General features: G+C 48.5%; 1 protein-coding gene across 3 annotated transcripts; it reads right to left on the bottom strand.

Moving 5' to 3' along the window:
* Positions 1-2,199: 2,199 nt before the first annotated feature.
* ST6GALNAC1 (ST6 N-acetylgalactosaminide alpha-2,6-sialyltransferase 1) lies at positions 2,200-21,299 on the bottom strand. Of its 3 annotated transcripts, XM_069542547.1 has the most exons (11): positions 19,909-20,174; positions 19,409-19,828; positions 6,467-6,719; positions 6,041-6,247; positions 5,230-5,398; positions 4,726-4,897; positions 4,375-4,513; positions 4,029-4,132; positions 3,757-3,846; positions 3,571-3,670; positions 2,200-3,296 (listed from the first exon to the last, which is right to left on the bottom strand). In XM_069542547.1, the coding sequence occupies exons 2-11, from the start codon at positions 19,537-19,539 to the stop codon at positions 3,105-3,107; spliced, it is 1,557 nt and encodes a 518-aa protein (XP_069398648.1). In that variant the 5' UTR covers positions 19,540-19,828; positions 19,909-20,174; the 3' UTR covers positions 2,200-3,104. The 3 variants fall into 3 exon arrangements, with proteins under 3 accessions (XP_069398648.1, XP_069398646.1, XP_069398647.1); XM_069542545.1 differs by lacking the exon at positions 19,909-20,174 and adding an exon at positions 21,176-21,299 and having other exon boundaries at positions 6,041-6,719; XM_069542546.1 differs by having other exon boundaries at positions 6,041-6,719; positions 19,909-20,158.
* Positions 21,300-22,443: the final 1,144 nt, after the last annotated feature.

Below are 22,443 nucleotides of genomic sequence, written 5' to 3'. Positions count from 1 at the left end.
GAGCTATCAGGGAAGCCCCGCAGGAATAGTTAGGAAAACCTAATAAAAGCTGGGTACCACTACATCATGAGAAACGCTGGGCTGGAAGAAGCACAAGCCAGAATCAAGACTGCCGGGAGAAATATCAATAACCTCAGATATGCAGATGACACCACCCTTATGGCAGAAAGTGAAGAGGAACTAAAACGCCTCTTGATGAAAGTGAAAGAGGAGAGTAAAAAGTTGGCTTAAAGCTCAACATTCAGAAAACAAAGATCATGGCATCCAGTCCCATCACTTCATGGGAAATAGATGGGGAAACAGTGGAAACAGTGTCAGCCTTTATTATTTTGGGCTCCAAAATCACTGCAGATGGTGACTGCAGCCATGAAATTAAAAGACGCTTACTCCTTGGAAGAAAAGCTATGACCAACCTAGATAGCATATTGAAAAGCAGAGACATTACTTTGCCAACAAAGGTCCATCTAGTCAAGGCTATGGTTTTTCCTGTGGTCATGTATGGATGTAGAGAGTTGGACTGTGAAGAAGGCTGAGCGCTGAAGAATTGATGCTTTAGAAGTGTGTTGGAGAAGACTCTTGAGAGTCCCTTGGGCTGCAAGGAGATTCAACCAGTCCATTCTAAAGGAGATCAGCCCTGGATGTTCTTTGGAAGGAATGATGCTAAAGCTGAAACTCCAGTACTTTGGCCACCTCATGTGAAGAGTTGACGCACTGGAAAAGACTCTGATGCTGGGAGGGATTGGGAGCAGGAGGAAGAGAGGACGACAGAGGATGAGATGGCTCGATGGCATCACTGACTCGATGGACGTGAGTCTGAGTGAACTCCGGGAGTTGGTGATGGACAGGGAGGCCTGGCGTGCTGCGATTCATGGGGTCGCAAAGAGTCGGACACAACTGAGGGACTAACTGAACTGAACTGAACCACTCAGAAGGGGGCGTAGAGATGCCGCCACCTGCCGCCAAGAGCTGGTACTGCACCTTGAGCAAAGCAAATCAGGACCTATTAATCCCCTGGAGAAGGAAATGGCAACCCACTCCAGTATTCTTGCCTGGAAAATTCCGTGGATAGAAGAACCTGGTGGGCTACAGTCCATGGGGTCGCAAAGAGTCAGCCACGACTGAGCAAATCAGCAGCACTGGTACTAATTAGCTTTGGAACCTGAGAATTAAGTCTGAAAGGGAGCTTGCTTCACAACACCCGCCCACCTGACCCCTGCCCCAAGTCCCCCACCCTCCACTCCCTACCCCCTCACTCCCCTACTCTGCTGCCTGCTCAAGTTCTTCTGGGTTTCAGAGTTCAAATCCTGGAGACAAAGCTCAAAGAGGTAAGGTGAACTGAAGTGTCTTCAGCTTAGCCTAAATTCTCTCCCCGGAGTTTTAGAAAATGCAGATTGATGGGAGGATTAATAAAAATGAAAGAAGGAGAACAAATGCCTTGTTGCGTCAGTGATTTCAAAAATTCTTGTGAAATAAACACTCCCAACCTAGTCCATCCTAAAGGAAATCAACCCTGGATATTCATTAGGACTGATGCTGAAGCTGATGCTCCAATAATTTGGGCACCTGATGTGAAGAACCGACTCATTGGAAAAGACCCTGATGCTAGGAAAGATCGAGGGCAAGAGGAGAAGGGGGTGACAGAGGATGAGATGGTTAGATAGCATTGCGGACTCAGTGGATATGAGTTTGAGCCAACTCTGGGAGACAGGGAAGGACATGGAAGCCTGGTGTGCTGCAGTCACAAGGTCAAAAAGAGTCGCAAAGAGTCTCTTAGCCATAACTTAGCCACTGGACAACAACAACAAAAGTCATTTTACAGATTAGAAAACAACGGCCTAAAAACGTTAAAGGATGACTTTTTAAAAAAATATTGATCACTTATTTCTTTTTGGCTGCATTGGGTCTTGTTGCAGCGCTCCAGCTCTTTGTTTGGATGTGTGGTCTTCTCTCTAGTTGTGGCTTGTGGGCTCCACAGCTCGTGACTCACTGGCTCTCTAATTGAGGTGCATGGACTCAGAATTTGTCACACACGGGCTTCGTTGTCCCACGGCATGTGAGATCTTGGTTTCCCGATTGGGGATGGAACCTGCGTCCCTTGCATTGCAGGGAAGGTTCTGAACCACTGGATCACCAGGGAAGTCTCAAGGATGATTTTTCTTTTTTTTTTTTAAGGATAGAAATGTGATTCTTATACAAATATAAAATGAACACATATCAGAGATTTTATTTAACTCATTAATTAGTGAAGGAACTGGTAAAAATGGTTCAAAAAAGAGCCCAAAGTCCGGATACATACATCGGCAGTCCGGAATACCAAAATTAATTTGATAATAGGAACAAGACTGATCACTATCCCCATTTTTCATTCAGACAGAAATCATTTTTATTACTATCAGTTTTCTACAACCCAGAGAGCTATCAAGTAGCTCAAAGATAAGGAAATTTGCAGACCTTCCATTAGAATCAGATAACCCCTGGAAGGGTCCACCAGACGGTCTAGAGTGAAATACGGTCATGCCTTCAAGATTTCACAGCTGCTATGTGCAAACTCTGTAATTCAATCCCAAATCTGCATGTCTCCATAAGTTCAGACTCCTCCTTCTGTGGTAAGCTGCTTTTGAACAGTGAAAATGTGAAAGTGTTAGTCGCTAAGTCATGTCCAGCTCTTTGCAACTCCATGGACTGTAGCCTGCCAGGCTCCTTTGTGTATGGGATTCTCCAGGCAAGAATACTGGAGTGGGTTGCCGTGCCCTTTTCCAGGCAATCATCCTGACTGAGGGATTGAACCCAGGTCTCCAGCATTGCAGGCAGATTCTTTATCGTCTGAGCCACCAGGGAAGTCCCCTTGGTCTCAAAAATTGAGTCCCCACCTCCACGGAACAGACTCTGCAGAAATTTTTCCAAGGTCTCCGAAACCTCAACCCATCACTTGCCATCTTGAGGGTGTCCCCTCCTCTGCAGTAGTTCGGTAGACCTCTACCCCTGAAGTCTGGAGGGGCTCAGAGCCTGGTCCAGGCGCTGGAAGATGGCAGACGAGTCTCTGGCTCCTCACTGTGCTCTGAGCCTTAGAATAGCTGAAGGGACTTCAGCAGCCCAGGCTCCCTTCAGATGGTTGGCTTGGAAGTCATAGGACGTTGGTACAGCCGGATGATACCTTCATCATGTAGCCGCTTCCAGAGCGTCCTCTCCAACTTGAAGTCGTGGTTGATGTAAAAGATCGTTCGTTTCCAGGACTTATCATAGTAGTGGTCAGAGAAGCGTTCGTGGCCCTCGGTGATGAACCCATAGGCACTCACCTACAGGAAGGCGGAGGAGAAATAAGGCCTGCGAGTGTGTCTCTCGGGCTTCTTCTCTGTGTGTGTGTGTGGGGGGGGGGGGCAGGGGCCCTGTGTCCTGATTCTATCCCTGGGGGTCTGGATGCAGGACCCCTGGAAGCATGCTTGCACACAGGCATGTGTCCACACTCAGGCCCCTCCCCCCACCCCCCAGCCATCATCCTTTGCTGAACAAGCCCAGGGCTACCCCAGAGCTGTTTTTCCATATCCACAGGCTCCAGAAGCAGGGCCTCACCCGGTCACAGAGCTGGAGGGCAGTGAGCAGCAGGAGGGCCCCCGTGGTGGGCCGGTATATTCTCCAGTGGGCAGTGTTCAGAGTCTTAGACCTCAGGAATCTGCGAGAGAGCCCAGCCCCCCAGCTGTCAGGAGGCTTGAGAGGATGAGAGGGACTCGGCCCTTTCCACGGGCTTCCCACTCTCACCTGTTCTTCATGTATCGGAGCAGGTCTGGGTGCAGCAACAGGTATCTGTCCAGTTGCAAGGCTTCCTGGAAGGCCTCCTGAGGTCTGCGCCTGTGGGCAGGAATGGGTCCTTCATTTTCTTACATCTCCGGGGGACGGCCAAGGCAGGATCGTGGGCATGACTGGTCCCCCATCTCCAGGTGAGAGCTCAGACTGTCCCCATCTGTCCAACCCTTCACGGCTGCCCCCTCCACAGCTTGTCTGTGGGTGAGGGGAGAGGAGGCAGTAGGTACCTGAACCAGGAAAGGTTCCTTGAAGTCACGGTCCGATTCAGAAGCAGTGCTTCCAGCCACTCATAGTCCCGGGTGCCTTCCAGGAAGTGCAGGTAGCGGACGTCCTGAGGACCAAGGTCCTGCCTTCAGTGGGGTGGCCTGACTTTGACCCCAGACCGCCTGCTTGCTCTCCTCCGGCCTGGCATGGCTGCCCTCCCTGCCCTTGCCCCTCACATGTCCAGAGACTGTACCAACGACAAGCTGTAGACTCAGAATGCTCCCTATCTCCCTGTCTGCCTCCATGGCTCACCTGCATCCTCCCGTATCCAAAGTCTGTGGGCGGCCAGACCCATTCCTGTTTGCTCACCTGGCCCAGAGGCACGTGCCGGAAACCCCGACTGCCCAGTATAAGGAGTGACTGGGTCAGAGAGAAGGCGGTAAAGCCGTAGAAGGAGGTCCGAGTACCCACATCGTGTTCATAGCCTTTAATGACGGCACCACTCAGCCTAGCCCGAAAGACAAAATCAGAGCACACGAGGGCTTCCGGGTGATGCGTGGAGGTGGTCGCGGAAGGAAGAAGGGATGGGGGTGCGGCACTAGCGAGCCCAGGACCCTCCCCCACAGCTTCTGGATCCAGACTGGGAGCACCCTCTGAGATCTCCCGGAAGAGCCCTGCTCTGCAGGAGAGGGGTGGGGGTGGGGGCAGGTGCAGGCTCACCGGAACACGTAGTCGTGGCTGTCTATCTCTGGGCCCACGTGGGAGTTGTTCAGGATGCCCCCGTTACCCACCACGGCACAGCTGATGCACCGGGAGCTCCCGGGGCGGAGGCTGGCCAGGAGCAGCTGCTGCTGGGGCACTGGGGGGAAGCGCGCCACGACCTTCTGCACCACTGCAATGTGGGGAGTGGCGGGGAGGGGGTTCCACTCAGAGCCCAGCCAGGGCCAGGGGGCCGCCCAGCCGGCCTTTCTCCCGGGGCTGGTTGCTCGCAGGGGAGAGGTGGTCCAGAGGCAAAAAAGCATGGTCCTCTGGGACTTTCCTTATGGTCCAGTGGTTAAGACTGCGCTCCCAAAGCAGAGGTTGGGGATTCAATTCCTGGTCAGGGAACTAAGACTCCATATGCTACACAGCATGGCCAAAAAATATTTTTAAAATATTTTTTAAAGAAGCATGGCCCTCTGCTGTGGCCTAGCGCACACCCAGGGCCCTTACACGAGGACTCACAGGAGAAATTGAGCTCCATGAAGCCGAAGGGCGGAGAGAAGTGCTCCAGGCGGTCCCACTCGCTCTGGTTGAAGTGTCCAGAGTCCAGGAAGAGGGTGAGGTTGGGCAGAAAGAGAGTCCGGAGCCAGGGTGACTTGGAGGCTTTGATCTTCACCGAGTCAGGGCAGGTCTGCACACAGGAGGATGGGTCAGGCCGGGAGAGGGTCCGGAAGCCGTGGGGTGGGGGATGGAGCGGTGGGACTGAGGGGAGGTGGGTGCGGGAGCAGAAACCAGGCCTCAAAGCTGGAAAGGCCCCTCCTCCGCTACATCTTCCATCCCATTCCCAGAGCCTTCATTGATCGCCCAGGCCCACCACGGGCAGGATGTATGCTACGGGTCTCATGTACTGTGTGTGGTTGTAGTTATGCGTGCAAACATCCAGGTCTCCCCTCCCGTGGCTGGGGGCCCAGGCTGCTTTCCTTAGGGCTGGAAAAGAGAGAGGGTCTTGGAATTATCTCTGTGGGGAGGACAGGGCTGGGCACCAGGTTGGGGTGTTCTTGTCCCTTGGATCCTGCCCGGTCCTGCCCCTCCGCCTGCTGAGGTCACACTCTCTCACCCTTTCTGAGGAGCCTCCGGGTCTCCTGAGGACCAGGGCTGGCCCTTCGATCACACCCTCACCTGGATGAGCCGTGTGGGAAAGGCCGCCCAGCTGGCCTTTCTCCCGGGGCTGGTTACCTGATTCTCCGGGTGGGGGAGAGCAGAGCTTAGGAGCAGAGCCTGGGATGGAAGGGGTGGGGAGGGCCTCAGGGCCCCGAGAAGAGGGAAAACTCACCGTCTGCAGGCCGCCCACCTCCAGACTGTATTCGTCCTCAAAATCCCACTGGGGCTCAGACTTGAAGTTGGTGGCCTTCAGCTTCTGGCTTCTCTGGGTGGCAGGGCTCCGGGGAGGGGCCGAGGACCGTGTGGGCTGGGCTCTGTCCTGGGAGGGGGTGGCTGCTGGGGTGGCTCCTCTGGCTCCCTTTCCCGCCTGTGCCCCGGCCTGGAGTTTTGGAAGGAAGGTCTTAGCTACAGTTGCCGGGCTGTCCCGTGGCTCCGTGGGCACCGCTCCAGGGCCTGTGGGCCTCGCCTTCCAGTCCCTGGATCCTCTGGTTGGCCTTGGGTTCTGACTGTTCAGTGATGGCCCCTCAGTCCTGCTGGAGGTCACCCCCCCACCTCCAGCCGTTGGGGGCAGCGTGTCCACCCAGGTGTCCTTGCTTGCCTGTGTCTGCAGTGCTGCCTTTCCGGTGGGGGTGGGCACTCTGCCTGGCTCCTCGGCATGGGCCTTGCTGGTCTGCGCTCTTCTGCGCTGGTTGGCCATGAGGGCTGTGGCCTCGGGGTGTGTGTCCCGAGTGTGGGTCCCCAGTACTGACCCCATGTGGGTGGTTGCCTTCCTTCTCGTGGTGGGTGCCTGAGACATGGCATTTTGCAGTAACTCTGGGGACCTTTCCTTAATGTTCTGTTGATGCTTATTCCTAGAGAAAGAGATGACTTTGGATGAAGGCTAAGGTTGTAGAGACTTGAGGAGTGTAACTAGCATTCATTTTTGTGTCTCAGGCGGACTTCAAATCAGTCTTCAGGAGAGGCGAGGGGAGGGACTTTGCTGGCTGCTTCCCAACGCCAAGCGGCACCTGCCAGCAATGGATCTGGACACTTACTTCTGACCAGTGCATGCGTGCTAAGTCCCTTCAGCCATACCCAACTCTTCACGACCCTATGGACTGCAGCCCACCAGGCTCCTTTATCCATAGGATTCTCCAGGCAAGAATACTGGAGTGGGTTGCCATGCCCTCCTCCAGGAGATCTTCCCCACTCAGGGATCGAACCCACGTCTCTTACATCTCCTGCATTGGCAAGGGGGTTCTTTACCACTAATGCCACCTGGGAAGCCATTTTGGACTGGTAAAGAAACCTAAGTGGCGGTACTGAGTCTGCGGAGCTGGAACCGGAGGCCAAGGGCAGAGCTGAACCACTCATCTCTCCATGCTGCACACCCAGCTTCCTGGGCTCACTCCTTGCGGCTCCAGCGTCCTCTGTGTTCCCAGCTGTGAGTCTAAGAATGAGTTTGTGTGAACCTAGTCCTGCCACCTAATATCTTGTGACTCAGTGGACCTTAAAATAAAAACATAGGTAACAAAGGTATCTTTGTCCACAAGGAAATGGGAAAGATGCATGCCTGTTAAGACTATAGTTGCCAACCTTGATTTTGAAAGATCTGCCTTAAAGATGTGCTTCTTATCCTATCATCAGTCCATCACTACTTAAAAGCAAACTGTTGAGAATTCCCTGAAGGTCCAGTGGTTAGGCCTCAGCACATTCACTGCCGCAGCCCGAGTTCAATCCCTGGTTGGGGAACTAAGTACCCACAAACTGTGAGGTGTGTGTTAGAGATGACGGACGAAAGGCATGCTTCCCACATGGAAGCTAGGAAGGCTTCCTGGAGGAGCTCCCCTCTGAAGAGGATTAGGAGTGGGGAGGAGGAAATTTCAGTCCCAGAAGCGTGAAAAGTTGTGGTGTTGGGAGACTTCCCTGGTAGTCCAATGGCAAAGACTCCACTCTCCCAATGTAGAGGGCCCGGGTTCCATCCCTGGTCAGGGAACTAGATCCCACATGCTGCAACTGAGAGCTGGTGCAGCAAAAATAAATACATACATAATTTTAAAAAAAGGAAACATGGGGTGGGGGTCTTCCCTGGTGGCTCAGTGGTAAAGAACCCACCTGCCAGTGCAGGAGACACGGGGTTCAATCCCCGGTCCAGGAAGATCACACATGCCTCGGAGCAGCTAAGCCTGTGCACCGAGACTATAGAGGCGGGGAAACCGAAACTACTGAAGTGTGGGAGCCCTAGAGCCCACGCTGCACGGAAGAAGCCATCGCCGTGAGAAGCCCGCACGCCACAGCAAACAGCTCCTGGCCGCCATAACTACAGAGAAGCTTGCGCAGAACAAAGATCCTGCACAGCCAAAAATAAATAAATAAAATTATATATACACACATATAAAAGAGTGGGGAATGGGGCTTGTCCGGCAGGAGATGCTCCCAAAGAGGCAGGCAGGACCAGATCATTGTTTGCAGTGTATGAGGACTTTAGACTTGAATCATTTGTCTATCCCAGGTGGTGCTACTGGTCAAGAACCTGCCCACCAATGCAGTAGGCATGAGAGCCGATGTGTTTACATTTTCTAGGAAGTGGCAGCAATGACCTAGGCAGTGACTAAATTATGTGATTAAACTTCAACTCCCGATGATTGTGCACACGTGTGATTGCCTGGGATATGAGGGTTTATGCTGCCACTTTCTAAAGGTCACGGACGGAATTTACTGAACGCTCAAGTTGCTTCCATCCACATGCTGAGAGTCTTGCATCCGTCTTGTCCAGACCCTGTGTGCTCCTGAACTTGTACTCCGTCCGCTAGGCTGCGGTGGGGCCGGTGTAGCGGGAAACATTGGTTCTATTAAATGACTCTAGTTCAGAGGAATAGGCGAACCAATTCACTCAAGCAAAAAGCAATTTGATACTATAATTCTCATCTACTTCAGAGGTAAATATATAAAAATTTGCTCTTAAAAAATAAATAAATAGGGACTTCTCAGGTCGTAAACTACTTCCCAGTAGTTAAGATTTCACAGTTTCAATGAAGGGGATGTGGGCTCAATTCTTTGTCAGGGAACTAAGATCTCACAGCCAAAAAAAGCAAAACATATATATATACAATAAAAATATAAGTATATTAAATAATATATATGTATTTCCTGTAACACTATATGGAAAAACCCAAATGAAATTTTTGGTCAACCAAAAAATGTATACCTATATATATGAAAGCTATGGTTTTTCCAGTAGTCAGGTACAGATGTGAGAGCTGGACCATAAAGAAGGCTGAGTGCCAAAGAGCTGATGCTTTCAAACTGTGGAGCTAAAGAAGACTCTTGAGAGTCCCTTGGACTGCAAGGAGACCAAACCAGTCACTCCTAAAGGAAATCAACCCTGAATATTCATCAGAAGGACTGATACTGAAGTTGAAGCTCCAATCCTTTGGCCACCTGATGTGAAGAGCCAGCTCATTGGAAAAGACCACGATGCTGGGAAAGATTGAAGGCAAAAGGAGAAGAGGGTGGCAGAGAATGAGATGGTTAGACAGCATCACCGACTCATGGACATGAATTTAAGCAACCTCCTGGGAGACAGTGGCAGACAGAGGGGCCGGGCATGCTGTAGTCCATGGGGTCACAGAGAGTCGAGCATGACTTAGTGACTGAACAACGAACAACAGCAATAATATGAACTAAGGATATCTCCAGCAGAGATCACAGAGCTCTGTTCCGTAAAGGAAGCGAGACAACAGCGCATCACCCTGGGAGGACCTGGAAGCAAAGAAGCGGCAAAAGGTTCCAAGTACGGATCAAGAATCACAGATACAAAATGACCTGTGTAGCCCATGGCTAGAAGCTCTCAGTTGAGAACCAGGGGTGTTTCAAAGAAAGTCCCTTTTTTCTTTTTTTGTAGATTTTGCCTGCCCGGCCTCTTCATTGCAGCCTGTGGGCTTTCTCTAGTTGTGACATCCGGGCTTCTCTTGTTATGGTGCCCAGGCTCTAGGGTACACAGCTTCAGTAGTTGTGGTATGTAGGCTTAATTTATCTGCGGCATGCGGGATCTTAGTTCCCCGACCAGGGATCGAACCTGTATTCCCTGCACTAGAAGGCAGATTCTTAACCAGTGGACCACCAGGAAAGTCCCTAAAGCCAAGTCCATTTTTTAAAGCACCTGTATCTTGTACCTAAATCTTCCTCTCTGGGAAAAAAGTCACACTTGGGAATAAAGTTGTTTCACAGATTATCCCAAGTTCAGTTGATATTTTTATTCTGGCATTTAAAAATACTGACCTTAGGGTTAAAAATAACATTTCTCTCCTCCCCTGCTCCCTCCCCAGAGCCTTCTACAGGGAAAGGGGAGAGAGGCGAGGCGTATAGGAATAGAGAGCGTGGGCAGCCTGCCCCAACCCTGCCTCCTGTTCTTCTTTGTGGCTGGAAGAGCTCCCTGGAATCTGCAGAACCCAACAACCTTGGCAGTATTCAGTAACTTGATCAGGGTTTTATTATTTCTACTTCCTGGTGACACAGGGAGCTCTGAAAGCAAGTTGAGCCAGTCTCCTGCAAGGTGACATGAAGGGTAGCCGTCTGGTGTGTGGTGGTGGTCACCTCCCCATGACTTAACCTCTCGGGCTCCACTGGACGTGTTTTTGGGTTGCACTTGAGGTGGAGAGGACACTGACTTCTTGGCACTTGGCAAATGGGCAATGGAGCCTAGGTGGGTGGAAAGTAGCCTGAGTTCTAGTCCAGCCCCGCCTCTAATTAGCCAGCTGTGTAATCTCAGGCAAGTCACAGGACCCTTTGAGCCTCTGTTTTCTTATCCATTGTGAGAATCTTAAAAGCTGCTTTATAAAACGGTTGTAAGGATGTTGAAAGCCAGTATAGACAAGGCATTTTGAACAATGTGTGTGTGTACTTAGTTGCCAAGTGGTGTTCGACTCTTGCGACCTCATGGACTGTAGTCCACTAGGCTTCTCTGTCCATGGGATTCTCCAGGTAAGAATGCTGGATTGGGTTGTCATTCCCTCCTCCAGGGGATTTTGCTGACCTGGGGATCAAACCCGTGTCTCCTGCATTGGCAGGGAGATTCTTCACCTGCTGAGCCACTGGGGAAGACCATTTCCAACAATGCTGTTATACAAATATAGGCAGGTCGAATTGGGTCACGTGCTGACACTATGGCGACGGTTAGAGATGCCCAGAGCCCCTGTTTGGGTTCATGCGTCTGGAGATGAAAATCTAAAGGGGCGACAGGCTTCAAGGCCATGGGTAAATAATATATCCTTGATGGCTCTTAATCACTTAACTGAGAAATCAAGAAGTAGCAGGTGGGCATGTTATAAATAGAGCAGTAGATGACCAAAAAGAAAATCAGAGGGGATTAAAGTAATCACCTTGGAAATCAGAATCCTGGAGCAGGGAGAAGACATGGGGACAGTTATATTATTGTATTTATTGGTTATTTCATTTATTTATTTTTTGGCCGTTCCCCATGGCACGAGGAATCTTAGTTCCCTGATCAGGGATTGAACCCATATTTCCTGCAGAGGAAGTGGGGAGCCAGGGAAGTCCTAGGGACGACTGTGTTTTGATATAAGCCTCCTTATTTCACTGAAACATTTGCATGTTCCTCAGTAAAAATAAAAAAATTAAAGAGAAAACTTAGAATCAAATGAGACATCCTATTGAGAATTTGAAAGCACAATGCAATATTTATTGAGCAGTAATTATAGGCCAGGCTTTTGGAGCTATCTGTTAGGAATGAGAGATAAAAAAGCTATAGTCCTTTCTCTTAAGAGGCTCACAAACCCACAGAGGGAACAGAATGTATGTTGAGAAAGTATGTGAGAAATGAATGTAAGTTGATGCGATAACGTGTTATTATGTGGAAGACAGGGCACACAGCCTAGGGCATGTTCTGTTTGAGAGGGACACTTCAATCTACAATGATACCTAGACTTTTGCTCCTCTGTCTTCACAAGTTTTCTGAATTATTTTTCCTTTTACTAAAGCAATGCGTGCTCCTTACTGAAAAAGCAGAAAAAAAATTTCAGCACAAAAGGATGTGAACTTGTGATTATACTTTCTCAAAGAACCTGCTGTTGACCCCCGAGGGCATGAACATCCAGATCCCTTTTCTTTGCCTATTATACTCACAAATGTAGCTGTATAATATCCTGGAATGTTATCTGGTTGTTTTCCTCCCTGTGTTTTCTCCCTTTCCCGTTGGTGCCTGCCTCCCACCCACCACCGGCAGCTAATGGTCAGCTCCACGTCCATTGCCCCCACGGACACACGTGCAGACAAGGGCTGGAAAATAAAGAATACCCTGCAAGAGCTTCTGGCTTTTCCCCTCCAAATACCTAAGCCCTCAAATGGGGAGAAGATTTGGGGAAATAGGTAAAATATCTTGGAGAGGGACCTTTCTAGTTCCTATGCCACCATCCCCTTCCTAGAAATATTTACTCTGGGGGGAGGAATGAAAGGAGGTGGGAGAGAAGGGAGGGCTCTAAGGACCCAAGATTAGAGGGCTCCTACTTCCTGGTAGTGTTCCTAGGGTCTCTTAAGACCCCTGGAAGGAAGTGACTGCGTGTAGAAACTGGGAAGATAGAAACCACATCACAGAACATTCTCACGCGTAAACCAGGTGACACAGAAGAGCCAAGAGGTAGTGATGATGGATATCTTGCAGCAAGCTGATGGCTAAGAATCAGCTGCCCTCTCCTGGGCCTTGGCACCATATCAGACATCCCAGAGCCCTTGATGCCCTCCTGGGGATGGGGTAGAGGAGTAAGAATGGTTGAGGTTAAGTTTTTCTGATTCTAGCTAGGGGTCCAGAATCAGAAACCAGAAGGTTATAGAAAACACAGTTTGGTTCTTACACCAAAGCAAAATACGATACCAAACAGAAACCAGGGGACTTCTCAGGTGGTCTAGTAGCTAAGACTCTGCATCCCCAATGCAGGGGGCCCAAGTTCGATACCTGGTCAGAGAACTAAATCTCCCATGCCATAACTAAGACCCAGCACAGCCAACTACATATATAAAATATTCACAACAATAACCAAAATAAGAAAACAGAATCCATAGGTCCGATTCCCAGCTCACTCTTCATGATTATCTCTGAAGCCAAAACAAAGATGCATAGCATATTCTAGGATAAATTTGTTCCAGGCTAGGGAAGCCAAGCAGACCGAGACCTGGTCTTTACACATCAGAGAGTAAATTGGAGGTTGGCACCAAAACTTTTGTCGGTTTGGTGCACTTGTGTTTGTCTTGAAATGATATGAGAGGTAGACCAATAACCTAGGTTTGAAATCATAGAATTGTCTTAAAATCCTTATTACCACTGCCCCATCATATCTGTCACCAAATCCAGCTGATTTAACTTATTCTCAGTCTTTTATTTTTGGTGCTGCTATCATCATAACCTCCTTGCTCCAAGCCCCAAGGACTCGATCTTAAACCACTACCTTGGCCCTCTAGCCTGTCTCCTTAAAACTTCCTGTGCCCCAGGGAGTTCCCTGGCAGTTCAGTGGTTAGGACTCATCACTTTCACTGCCCGGACCCGGATTCAGTCTGGATCAGGGAACTAAGATCCTGTAAGTCATGTGGCACCGCCTAAAAACGAACAAACAAATAAAAACCCCAGGGTGCCTGGCCATCTACCTAACCATCTATTGACAGAGTAACCTCTGTAAAGCATACATTTAATCAAGCTACTCCCTTACTCTAAAATTTCTTACAAAAAAAAAAAAAAAAACCAGAAAGTTTATTAATAATTTTCTGCTGCACCGGGTCTTAGTTTTAACGTGTGGCATCTTCAGTCTTAGTTGTGGTATGTGGGATCTAGTTCCTGGACCAGGGACGGAATCCAGGACCCCTGCATTGGGAGCCTGGAATCTGAACCACTGGACCGCCAGGGAAGTTCTAAAATTCTTAATAGCTACAGAACAAAGTTATTTAAGGTCACATTCATTCTTTTATCAGTAAGTGTTGACACTGTGTTACATATGTACAGTGTCTGGGACCTGTTCAAGTTATTGGAGAAATGGAGACGAATAAGACAGTTTCTACCCACAAGAAATTCACAGTCTGGCAGAAAAAGACACATTTAGGATTTATGACGTCAGGATGGATGTGATGGAGAGACGTGAGGGTGGTGCGATGCTGGGACACTGGGGCCAGCCTGTCTGCGTTTGAACATCAGCGACAAGGGTGACCTTGGACAAGTGATCTAATCTCTCTCATCTATAAAGGAGCTGATGATGATAATAGTGTCTATTCTCTGGCTCGATATGTGATTAGTAGTCATAACTCCGAGACCAGTGCCTAGTACACAGTGACACCTTATCAGTGCTTATTAAATGACCCATCTGTCAGTCTCCCCTTCCTGAAATCATCCTTTGCTCCTTTCTGCACCATTGCTTACGCTACTTCCTCCTTGCTTACGGTGTTCCTGCTTGCTGAAATGTCACACAGCCGTCAGGCACCTTGCAGATGCTCCCATCTCCACCGTGTTCTCCTTTGCCTCCCGCCCCCATCTGCCTGGTTTAGATGACCCTTTTCTGTGTGCTCTGGTAGCATCTGTCTCATCTGACTTTACTGAGGACATTAATCACTACTAATAATATCACTCACGTTCTTTTGCTTTGTGTATGTCTCCTCCTTTGGACTTAAAAAAAAAAAATCCATTTATTTCTTTATTTTTGGCTGCGCTGGGTCCTCATTGCTACGCCCAGGCTTCCTGTAGTCGTGGTGAGAGAGGTTATCCTCTAGTTTCGATGTGCAGGCTTCTCATTGCCGTGGCTTCTCTTGTTGCGGAGCATGGGCTCTAGGCACACGGGCCTGGTACTTGTGGTGCAGGGACTTAGCTGCCTCACAGCACGTGCGATCTTCCTGGACCAGGGGTAAACGCGTGTCCCCTGCACTGCCAGGCAGATTCTTAACCACTGGACCACCAGGGAATTCCTCCCTTGGACTTTAAACCTCTTAAGAGTCAACACATAGGAGGTAGTGGAGAAGCAGGGGATTTGGAGCTCAAATCCTCTAAATTCAAATATCCGTTTTGCTACTTCCTGGTTCCATGGAAATCCCCTTAACATTTATGAGCCTCATAATCATTTTTTGTGAAAGAACACAAATACTAATCTTGAACTACAATTGTAAAGATCAGAAATAACACGTGGAGGGACTTTCCCGGTGGTCCAGTGTGGCTAACACTTCAAGCTCCCAATGCAAGGCTTAGGTTTGATCCCTGCTCAGGTAACTAGGTCCTGAATAGTGTAACAAAGACCCAGTGAAGCCAAATAAATAAAATTAAAAACAAATAAATATCTTTTAAAAAGAAGAAGAAAAGAACACATGGAAAGGCCCCTGGAGCACAGAGTAAGATCTGAAAATCTTCTCTGACTCTCAAATGGTCATGGCAAGCCACAAAGTATAAGCATCAATGCAATCAGTTCAGTTCAGTTCAGTCACTCAGTCGTGTCCGACTCTTTGCGACCCCATGGACTGCAGCATGCCAGGCCTCCCTGTCCATCACCGACTCTAGGAGTTTACTCAACTCATGTCCGTCAAGTTGGTGATGCCATCCAACCATTTCATCCTCTGTCGTCCCCTTCTCCTGCCTTCAATCTTTCCAAGCATCAGGGTCGTTTCCAATGAGTCATTTCTTCGCATCAGGTGGCCAAAGGATTGGAGTTTCAGCTTCAGGGTCAGCATTCAGCCATGCGATAATGATGGGAACCGCGGGATCTGTGGTGTGTTCTGCACTGTGCGCCTCCCTTCCCTGTCTGATTTTGCTCCCACCCTCTGCCCAGGCAACTCTGCAGGGAAGGGAGGGCATGACCAGTCAAACTGCAAAACTGCACATCACTTTTGCTTCTCCCTCTCTCTCCCTCCTCTCCTTCAGAATATCTCCTGATTTCCCCCTTCTTGCTGTTCCACGGTCTCTTAGTCCAGATCCTTCTCACCTTGAATTTTAATGGCTAACGTTTTAATGGCCCCAGCCCCTCCCTTCACACCAGGATAATCTGCCTGCAGAGTCGTCCAACTCCCTTGGGTGCCACTGCTGGTCAATCCAAAGTGGCAACTCCCTCCTTCTAAACCGTCCTGTTTACTTCTGGCCAACTCATCGTCTTAAAATAGTGCTCTCACGAGGCGAGGCTGCCTCCCTGGCTGAAAGCCTTTTGCAGCAGCGCTGGGTCCCACCTTCCTAAATGCCCTTTCTCTGCTCCCCAGAGGAAGCCTTCACTTCCCTGAGGCGGGTTCGCTCTCGGGTCAGCAGAGAGGACACTAATTTAGGACTTAGGCTGGCGCCTTTGCTCCCCCTCTGCTCACCACGTCTTTCCCCAGGCACTCACGCAAGCCCTCTCTGTCTCCTAGATGCCGTCTTCTCTTTGAACCTTTCAACAGACGCAAAATCTTCTCCTCCAGGGACCACTATTGTTATAGCATCCACTGTCTCTGCTCTCTTGGGATTTAATAATATAAACAGTTTATCGAGACATCTCAGTATGTGGCCTGTTTCCTGTCCCTTAAAATTGTGGGCAGATTCAATAACTTTACAGTCACTTCCAAAGTCAGGACCATCCAAAACGCATGCGCATCCAATAAGAGAGCGTCAAAAGACATGGAACAAGAACTGACCAAACTGAAGGGAGAAATGTTGTTTAGTTGCCAAGCTGTGTCCAACCCCTAGCTATCTCTTATATGGTCCTCTGTCCATGGGATTTCAGAGGCCAGAAGACTGGATTGTTGCCATTTCCATCTCCAGGGGGTCTTCCCGACCTAGGGATTGAACCCGCATCTCCCACTTGGCAGGCAGATTCTTTACCACTGAGCCACTAGGGAAACCCGAAAGGAGAAATAGAAAAATTCAAAACTGTTTTGGAAATAACGCAATAACTTTTCTTCTAAAACTAAACATAGAGACTTCCCTGGTGGTCCAGGTGGTCCATACTCTCAATGCAGGCGGCCTGGGTTTGAGCCCTGGTCAGGGAACTAGATCTCATATGCCACAACTAAAAAGATCTCTCAAGCTGCAACTTAGACCTCGTGCAGCCAAATAAAAGTATAAAAAAATAAAGCTAAACATATACTTTCCTTATAACACAGCAATCCCACCTCTAGATATTGACCCAAGAGAAATAAAACTATGTACATAAAAAAGGCTTGTACAACAATGTTCACAGCAGGCTTACGCATAATTCATAATAGCCAGAACTGGAAACTACCCAAACATCCATCAAAACAGAGAATGAGTAAATAATGCGTGGCGTATTCATACAATGAAATGCTTTATAAACTTTAGAGGATCCTCAGATTCACCAGTAGCCCGAGAAATGCAAATTAAAAAGAGAAACCTGCTTTTACTTATCAGATGATTAAACTTGAAAACCGTTTACAAGATCCAGTGTTGCCGCAGAGGTTGGAGAGAGAGTTAACTTTCACACCTGTTTGGGTAGCCTTTTCTGAGGATGACTCGATGGTGTCCATTGACTTTTTTTTTAGATTTTTTTTAATGTACATCATTCTAAAGTGTTTATTGAATTTATTACGATATTGTTTCTGGTTTTTATATTTTCGGTTTTTTTGGCTGCACGGGGTGTGGGATCCTAGCTCCCTGAGCAGGGATCGAACCGGCACCCCTCAACATTGGAAGGCAAAATCTTAACCGCTGGACCACCAGGGAAGTCCTTTCATTGACACTTAATGTGAACATATTCATTATCTTGGCAATTCCACTTGTAGAAATCTACCTACGGAAATACATAAGTGCCCAAAGGTTTGTGAAAAATGAGTGGCAACCCAAGAGCCCATAGATGGGGTTGGCTCAGCTATATCCATCCTATAGAAGCTATGCAGCCATGGAAAGGAAGGGAATAGACCTGTATGTGCCAACATGGAAGGAGGTCCGTGATAAAGTTGATTTAAAAAGTCAACCAATGTGTATAGTGTGATACCTATCTGTCTGACCATCCATCCATCCATCCATCCACCTGTCTATCTACCTACCTATCACCTACCTTTGTTGTTTAATGCTGTTTAGTCACTAAGTTGTACCTAACTCTTTGAGACCCGATGGACTATAGCCTGTCAAGTTTCCCTGTCCATGGGATTTCCCAGGCAAGAATACTGGAGTGGGTGGCCATTTCCTTCTCCAGGGGATCTTCCTGACCCAGGAGTTGAACCCATGTCTCCTGCATTGGCAGGTGAATTCTTTACTGCTGAGTATCACCTACCTATCTACCCACTTATCCATCTGTTGGAAGGGTTTGTCTAACACAAGTTAAAGAGCACAGATTATGGAACCAAAATGTCTGGGTTTGACTGCTGGCCCTGCAACTACCAGCAGCATGAACTTGGATCATTCATCTAAACTTTCTGTGTCTCACGCATAAAGCATTTAGAATAGGGCCCAGCATATACTGAGTACTATAGAAGCATTAGCTACAATAACATAGTGATTATTTCTACACCAAAGTGTTAAGGGTGGTTACCCACGGAGACTGGGTAGTGACAGGGTATCATAGGGAGAGCTTTATTCTTGCTTTGCCTTGCTGTATTTTTAAAAACTTCATGAGGGTATGTTTTATTTTCAAATTCTAAGAGTAGTGAGACAAAATCATTCAAAATACACTGAATCTGGAAAGGTAGGGGTTTCTCCCTACAGGAGATGTGTTTATCAGAAAAATGGCCTAGAGTGTCCTTTTGAAGGGTTCACTTGGGACCCAGAATTTCAGCTGCCCCCCAAAGTGAGCAATGTCTCATTTTACTGACAAACATCTCAGAGACTGTACGATTTAGAATTTAGTGGGAAACTTCCCTGGTGGTCCAGTGGCTAAAACTCCAAGTTCCCAATGTAAGAGGCCCAGGTTTGATCCCTGGGTTGGGAAGATACCCAGCAGAAGGAAATAGCAACCTACTCCAGTATGCTTGCCTGGAGAATTCCATGGACAGAGGAGCCAGGTGGGCGATAGTCCATGAGATCACAAAGAGTTGGAGATGACTGAGCAGCTAACACTTTCACTTTCAGGCAGCTAGATCCCACATGCCTCAACTAAATAGCTCATGTGCTGCAACTAAGACTCGGTGCAGCCAAATAAATGAACATTTTATTTTTTTAAGAAAGAAATATATATATATATATATATATATATATATATATATATATAAAGAAATTAATGGAATTCATGGGATGAATCATTTGCTTTAGTACACAGAGACTGGCATGTAATGAACCCCAAAGCTGAGGTTATTACTCACAGACCTAGAGGGGAAAATAGTTTTCCACCTATGCCTTCTGGAGACCAGACCAACAGTTATCCAACTGCTGCCTCTACCTCCTCTGTATATAAGCCCCACGGCCCCCATTTTCCTGTTATACCACCTCCATGTCCCCCGAGTCTCCCCTTCCTGCTTCACAGCCCATGATTCCTGACAACCTTCATGATCCCTGACACCACCTGTCACCGCAGAGGTGTCTCAGAAGTTCCCCATCCTCCCTGGGCTATCATTTTCCAGTTTCTTCCAATAAACCACAGGGAACTCGGAAAGGGCAGACTCTTACCTGCTAGGCTTTGTGTTGGGTTCCTTAATAAAGGAGGGCAAGGTGAAGAGGAGGAAGATGAGCACAGCCAAAAGCAAAGACCCCTGGATAGTTTGGTCCAGATGACAGAGTCTCCTTGGGCAAGGCCTCATGTTTGGGGGTCCAGCCTTGCAGGGAATTTCTGCATGTCCTGAGGCTCTGATGTAGACAGCACACAGTTTAACTGCTCAGATCTCCTGGTCAGGGTGTGCACCCTTTTGTCTTAAAAACGAGCCACTGGTGAACGCAGAGTCTTTCGGAGTGTGCCAGGGAAGGGAGCCGCCTTCTCTGCCTTATGAAGGTTTAGAGGCTGGCGTGGCTTGAAGGAAGAGAAACTCCTTCTGTGCAAACAAGTTTACCTTCTTTTCCTGCTGTCGCTGAAGCCAGTTTCTGAATGTGGAACTTTAACGAGAAACACACACACGTTACATGGAACCTCACTTTCATCAGGTCGCAAACCCTGGGGGACCCTGGACAAGTACCTGGGCTGAAAGGGCCTTGCATAGCCTCCATCTTCAATGTGAGTTTTACAGGAAAAACAGAGGGTACCCTTTCAGGTTTGACACCCCCTAGCCATCTTCCTCTGAGAGACTGTGCAGCCTTGGACGGGAGTTCTCAGAACATCTTGTTTCCCGAGTTATTTTGAAGGGTGGCTCTCAGTCTTGCGTGTCCATTAGAATCACCTGGGAAGCTTTAAAACATCCTGATGCTCAGGCTACACCTCGACGAGTCAAGCCTGAATCTCTGTGGAGAGCTAATTTCCACGCATGGGTATTCTTTGCCCCAGGTGATTCCGATGTGTGGCCACGTTGAGAACCACTGATGTGCAGCGGTTCTGTTCAGTCTTCACTGCTTCTCACGCAACGTGGTAAGCTTCGCATGCATAAATGCATCCCTCGAAGCCACCCCAGGAGTGGAACACTGTATTATCCACTTCCTTTTACGGTCGAGGAAACGGCCTCTGTGCAGGGGCAGCTTGCCCAAGATCACGGAGTGAACCACTGGCTTGGGGGACTGGATCCAACCTGAGCCTCAATATGAAAAGCATAAAAACACAGGACCCTTGGGGAAAAGGTACAACTCAGAGGAATAATATCAAGATCAGTGGTAGAACACTGAGAAAATTCAGAGACGCCACCCTTCCTGAAGTACTGTGGATTTTCCGTTTTTAAAGTGACTGCTGGCAGTAAGATCAAACCATGCAGTCGAAGTGGGAAAGGTGGAGCTTGGAACAACAGGGCTTTGAAGAACCTGGGACCTGGGCTCCCTGCTCAGTCATCACAGTGTGCACTCCCCGAATGCACAGCGTCCAATTCTTCCCCTAAAGTTCTTGGTTTTCACCCAGATGATGTGCAATAGATGCTTGGATCGCCTTCCCCAGGGAGGATGAAAAGGTACAAACGTGATACTGTAACTCGTTGTACTACTCCAGCGGATGGACTGGAAGCAAGGAGAGAAAATTCGCTTAGTACTGGTCCTGTCTCTTGTCTCTCTGTCTCTGTGCACCTAACCTGTTAAGTGTTCAAACACTGACTCCATAATAAACATGTTCTTTATAGACCCATGTCCGCTCACAGCTCTTCGGCTTACCTGACACTTGGCCCTGGCTTCTCCTGTGCACTTGGCACACCTGGTCCCCTGACATCCTGGTGCCTGTTTGCGAGGCCAGGCAAACGCCCTGCACAGTGGGACGGGGCTTTCTTACCGACCGAGTGGATTTGCCTAAATGCCGTGTCTCTTTCACCTCACCTTGTGTTTTGAAGAAGGCACTGGTTATCAGTGTTCTTTCAGGCTTCCCCAGAGCGTGGAGATCTAGTTGAGCTCCTGGGCACCAGCTGAGCTGCTGTATACAGCCTGTCCCTCTCACCACCTTAGGGGTGGGTTGAATCTAGTGTTCTCAAAGCCAGTTGGTAGGGGCGGGTTCATTCAGCGTTCTCACTTCCTGGTTCTCAGATTCCAGTCCAATGTGCTTCTCTGTGTGTGCCTGGGCCCAAGGGGAGATGCAGAGAAGTATGAATTTTCATGGAAACTGGCTTGCCAAAAGTTTTTCAAATATCACGATGTTTGTGCTCAGCAAAGTCTCCTTTTTCTCTCCTATTTAAGCAAAGCTTTTTGACATTAATCTTCTTTATACACCAGCGCATAGGATGTGTGGGACCTCACATGCAGATATGACTTGTTAAAATATTATTTTCAGGGCTTCCCTGGTGGCTCAGTGGTAAAGAATCCACCTGCCAATGCAGGAGACACAGGTTTGATCCCTGATATTGGAAGACCCCCCATGCTGCAGAGCAGCTAAGCCCCTGTGCCACAACGATTAAGCCTGTGCTCCAGAGCCCAGGAGCCGCACTACTGAGCCATGCGTCCCAGCTGCTGAAGCCTGAGTGCCCTGAGCCCGCGCCCCGCAACAAGAGAGGCCACCACAGTGAGAAGCCTGCCCACTGCAACTAGAGAGGAGCCCCTGCTTGCCACAGCTAGAGAAAAGCCCTCGCAGCAATGAAGACCCAGTACAGCCAGAAATAAATAAAAAATTTAAAGATCATTTTCAAGGCAGAAATAGACACACAGACATAGAGAACAGACATATAGACACCAAGAGGGGCAAGTGGGAGTGGGATAAATTGGGAGATTGGGATTGACATATCTATACTACCATAAATAAAACAGATAATTAATTAGAGCCTACGGGTACAGCACGGGGGAAGAAAGAAGGTACGATCTGTTTGTAGGACATTACTAACTTTAAAAATACACTCCAGTATACATTAGGTGCAGAAAAATACTATTTGATTCCACTTATGCAAGGGACTTGGAATAGTCAAATTCATAGTGCCAGAAGGGCTTCCCTGATGGCCCAGAAGGTAGAGAATCTGCCTGCCATGCTGGAGACCTGGGTTTGATCCCTGGGTCCGGAAGATGGCCTGGGAAAGAAAAAGGCAAAAAAAGAAGAAAAAAAAAGAAAAAGGCAACCCACTCCAGTATTCTGGCCTGGAGAATTTCATGGACAGAGTAACACT

This window comes from Ovis canadensis, chromosome 11 (genome assembly GCF_042477335.2).
Source record: "Ovis canadensis isolate MfBH-ARS-UI-01 breed Bighorn chromosome 11, ARS-UI_OviCan_v2, whole genome shotgun sequence".
Taxonomy (NCBI): domain Eukaryota; kingdom Metazoa; phylum Chordata; class Mammalia; order Artiodactyla; family Bovidae; genus Ovis; species Ovis canadensis.
The sequence above is the reverse complement of the archived record's forward strand: the minus strand, read 5'-3'. Positions and strand labels throughout refer to the sequence as shown.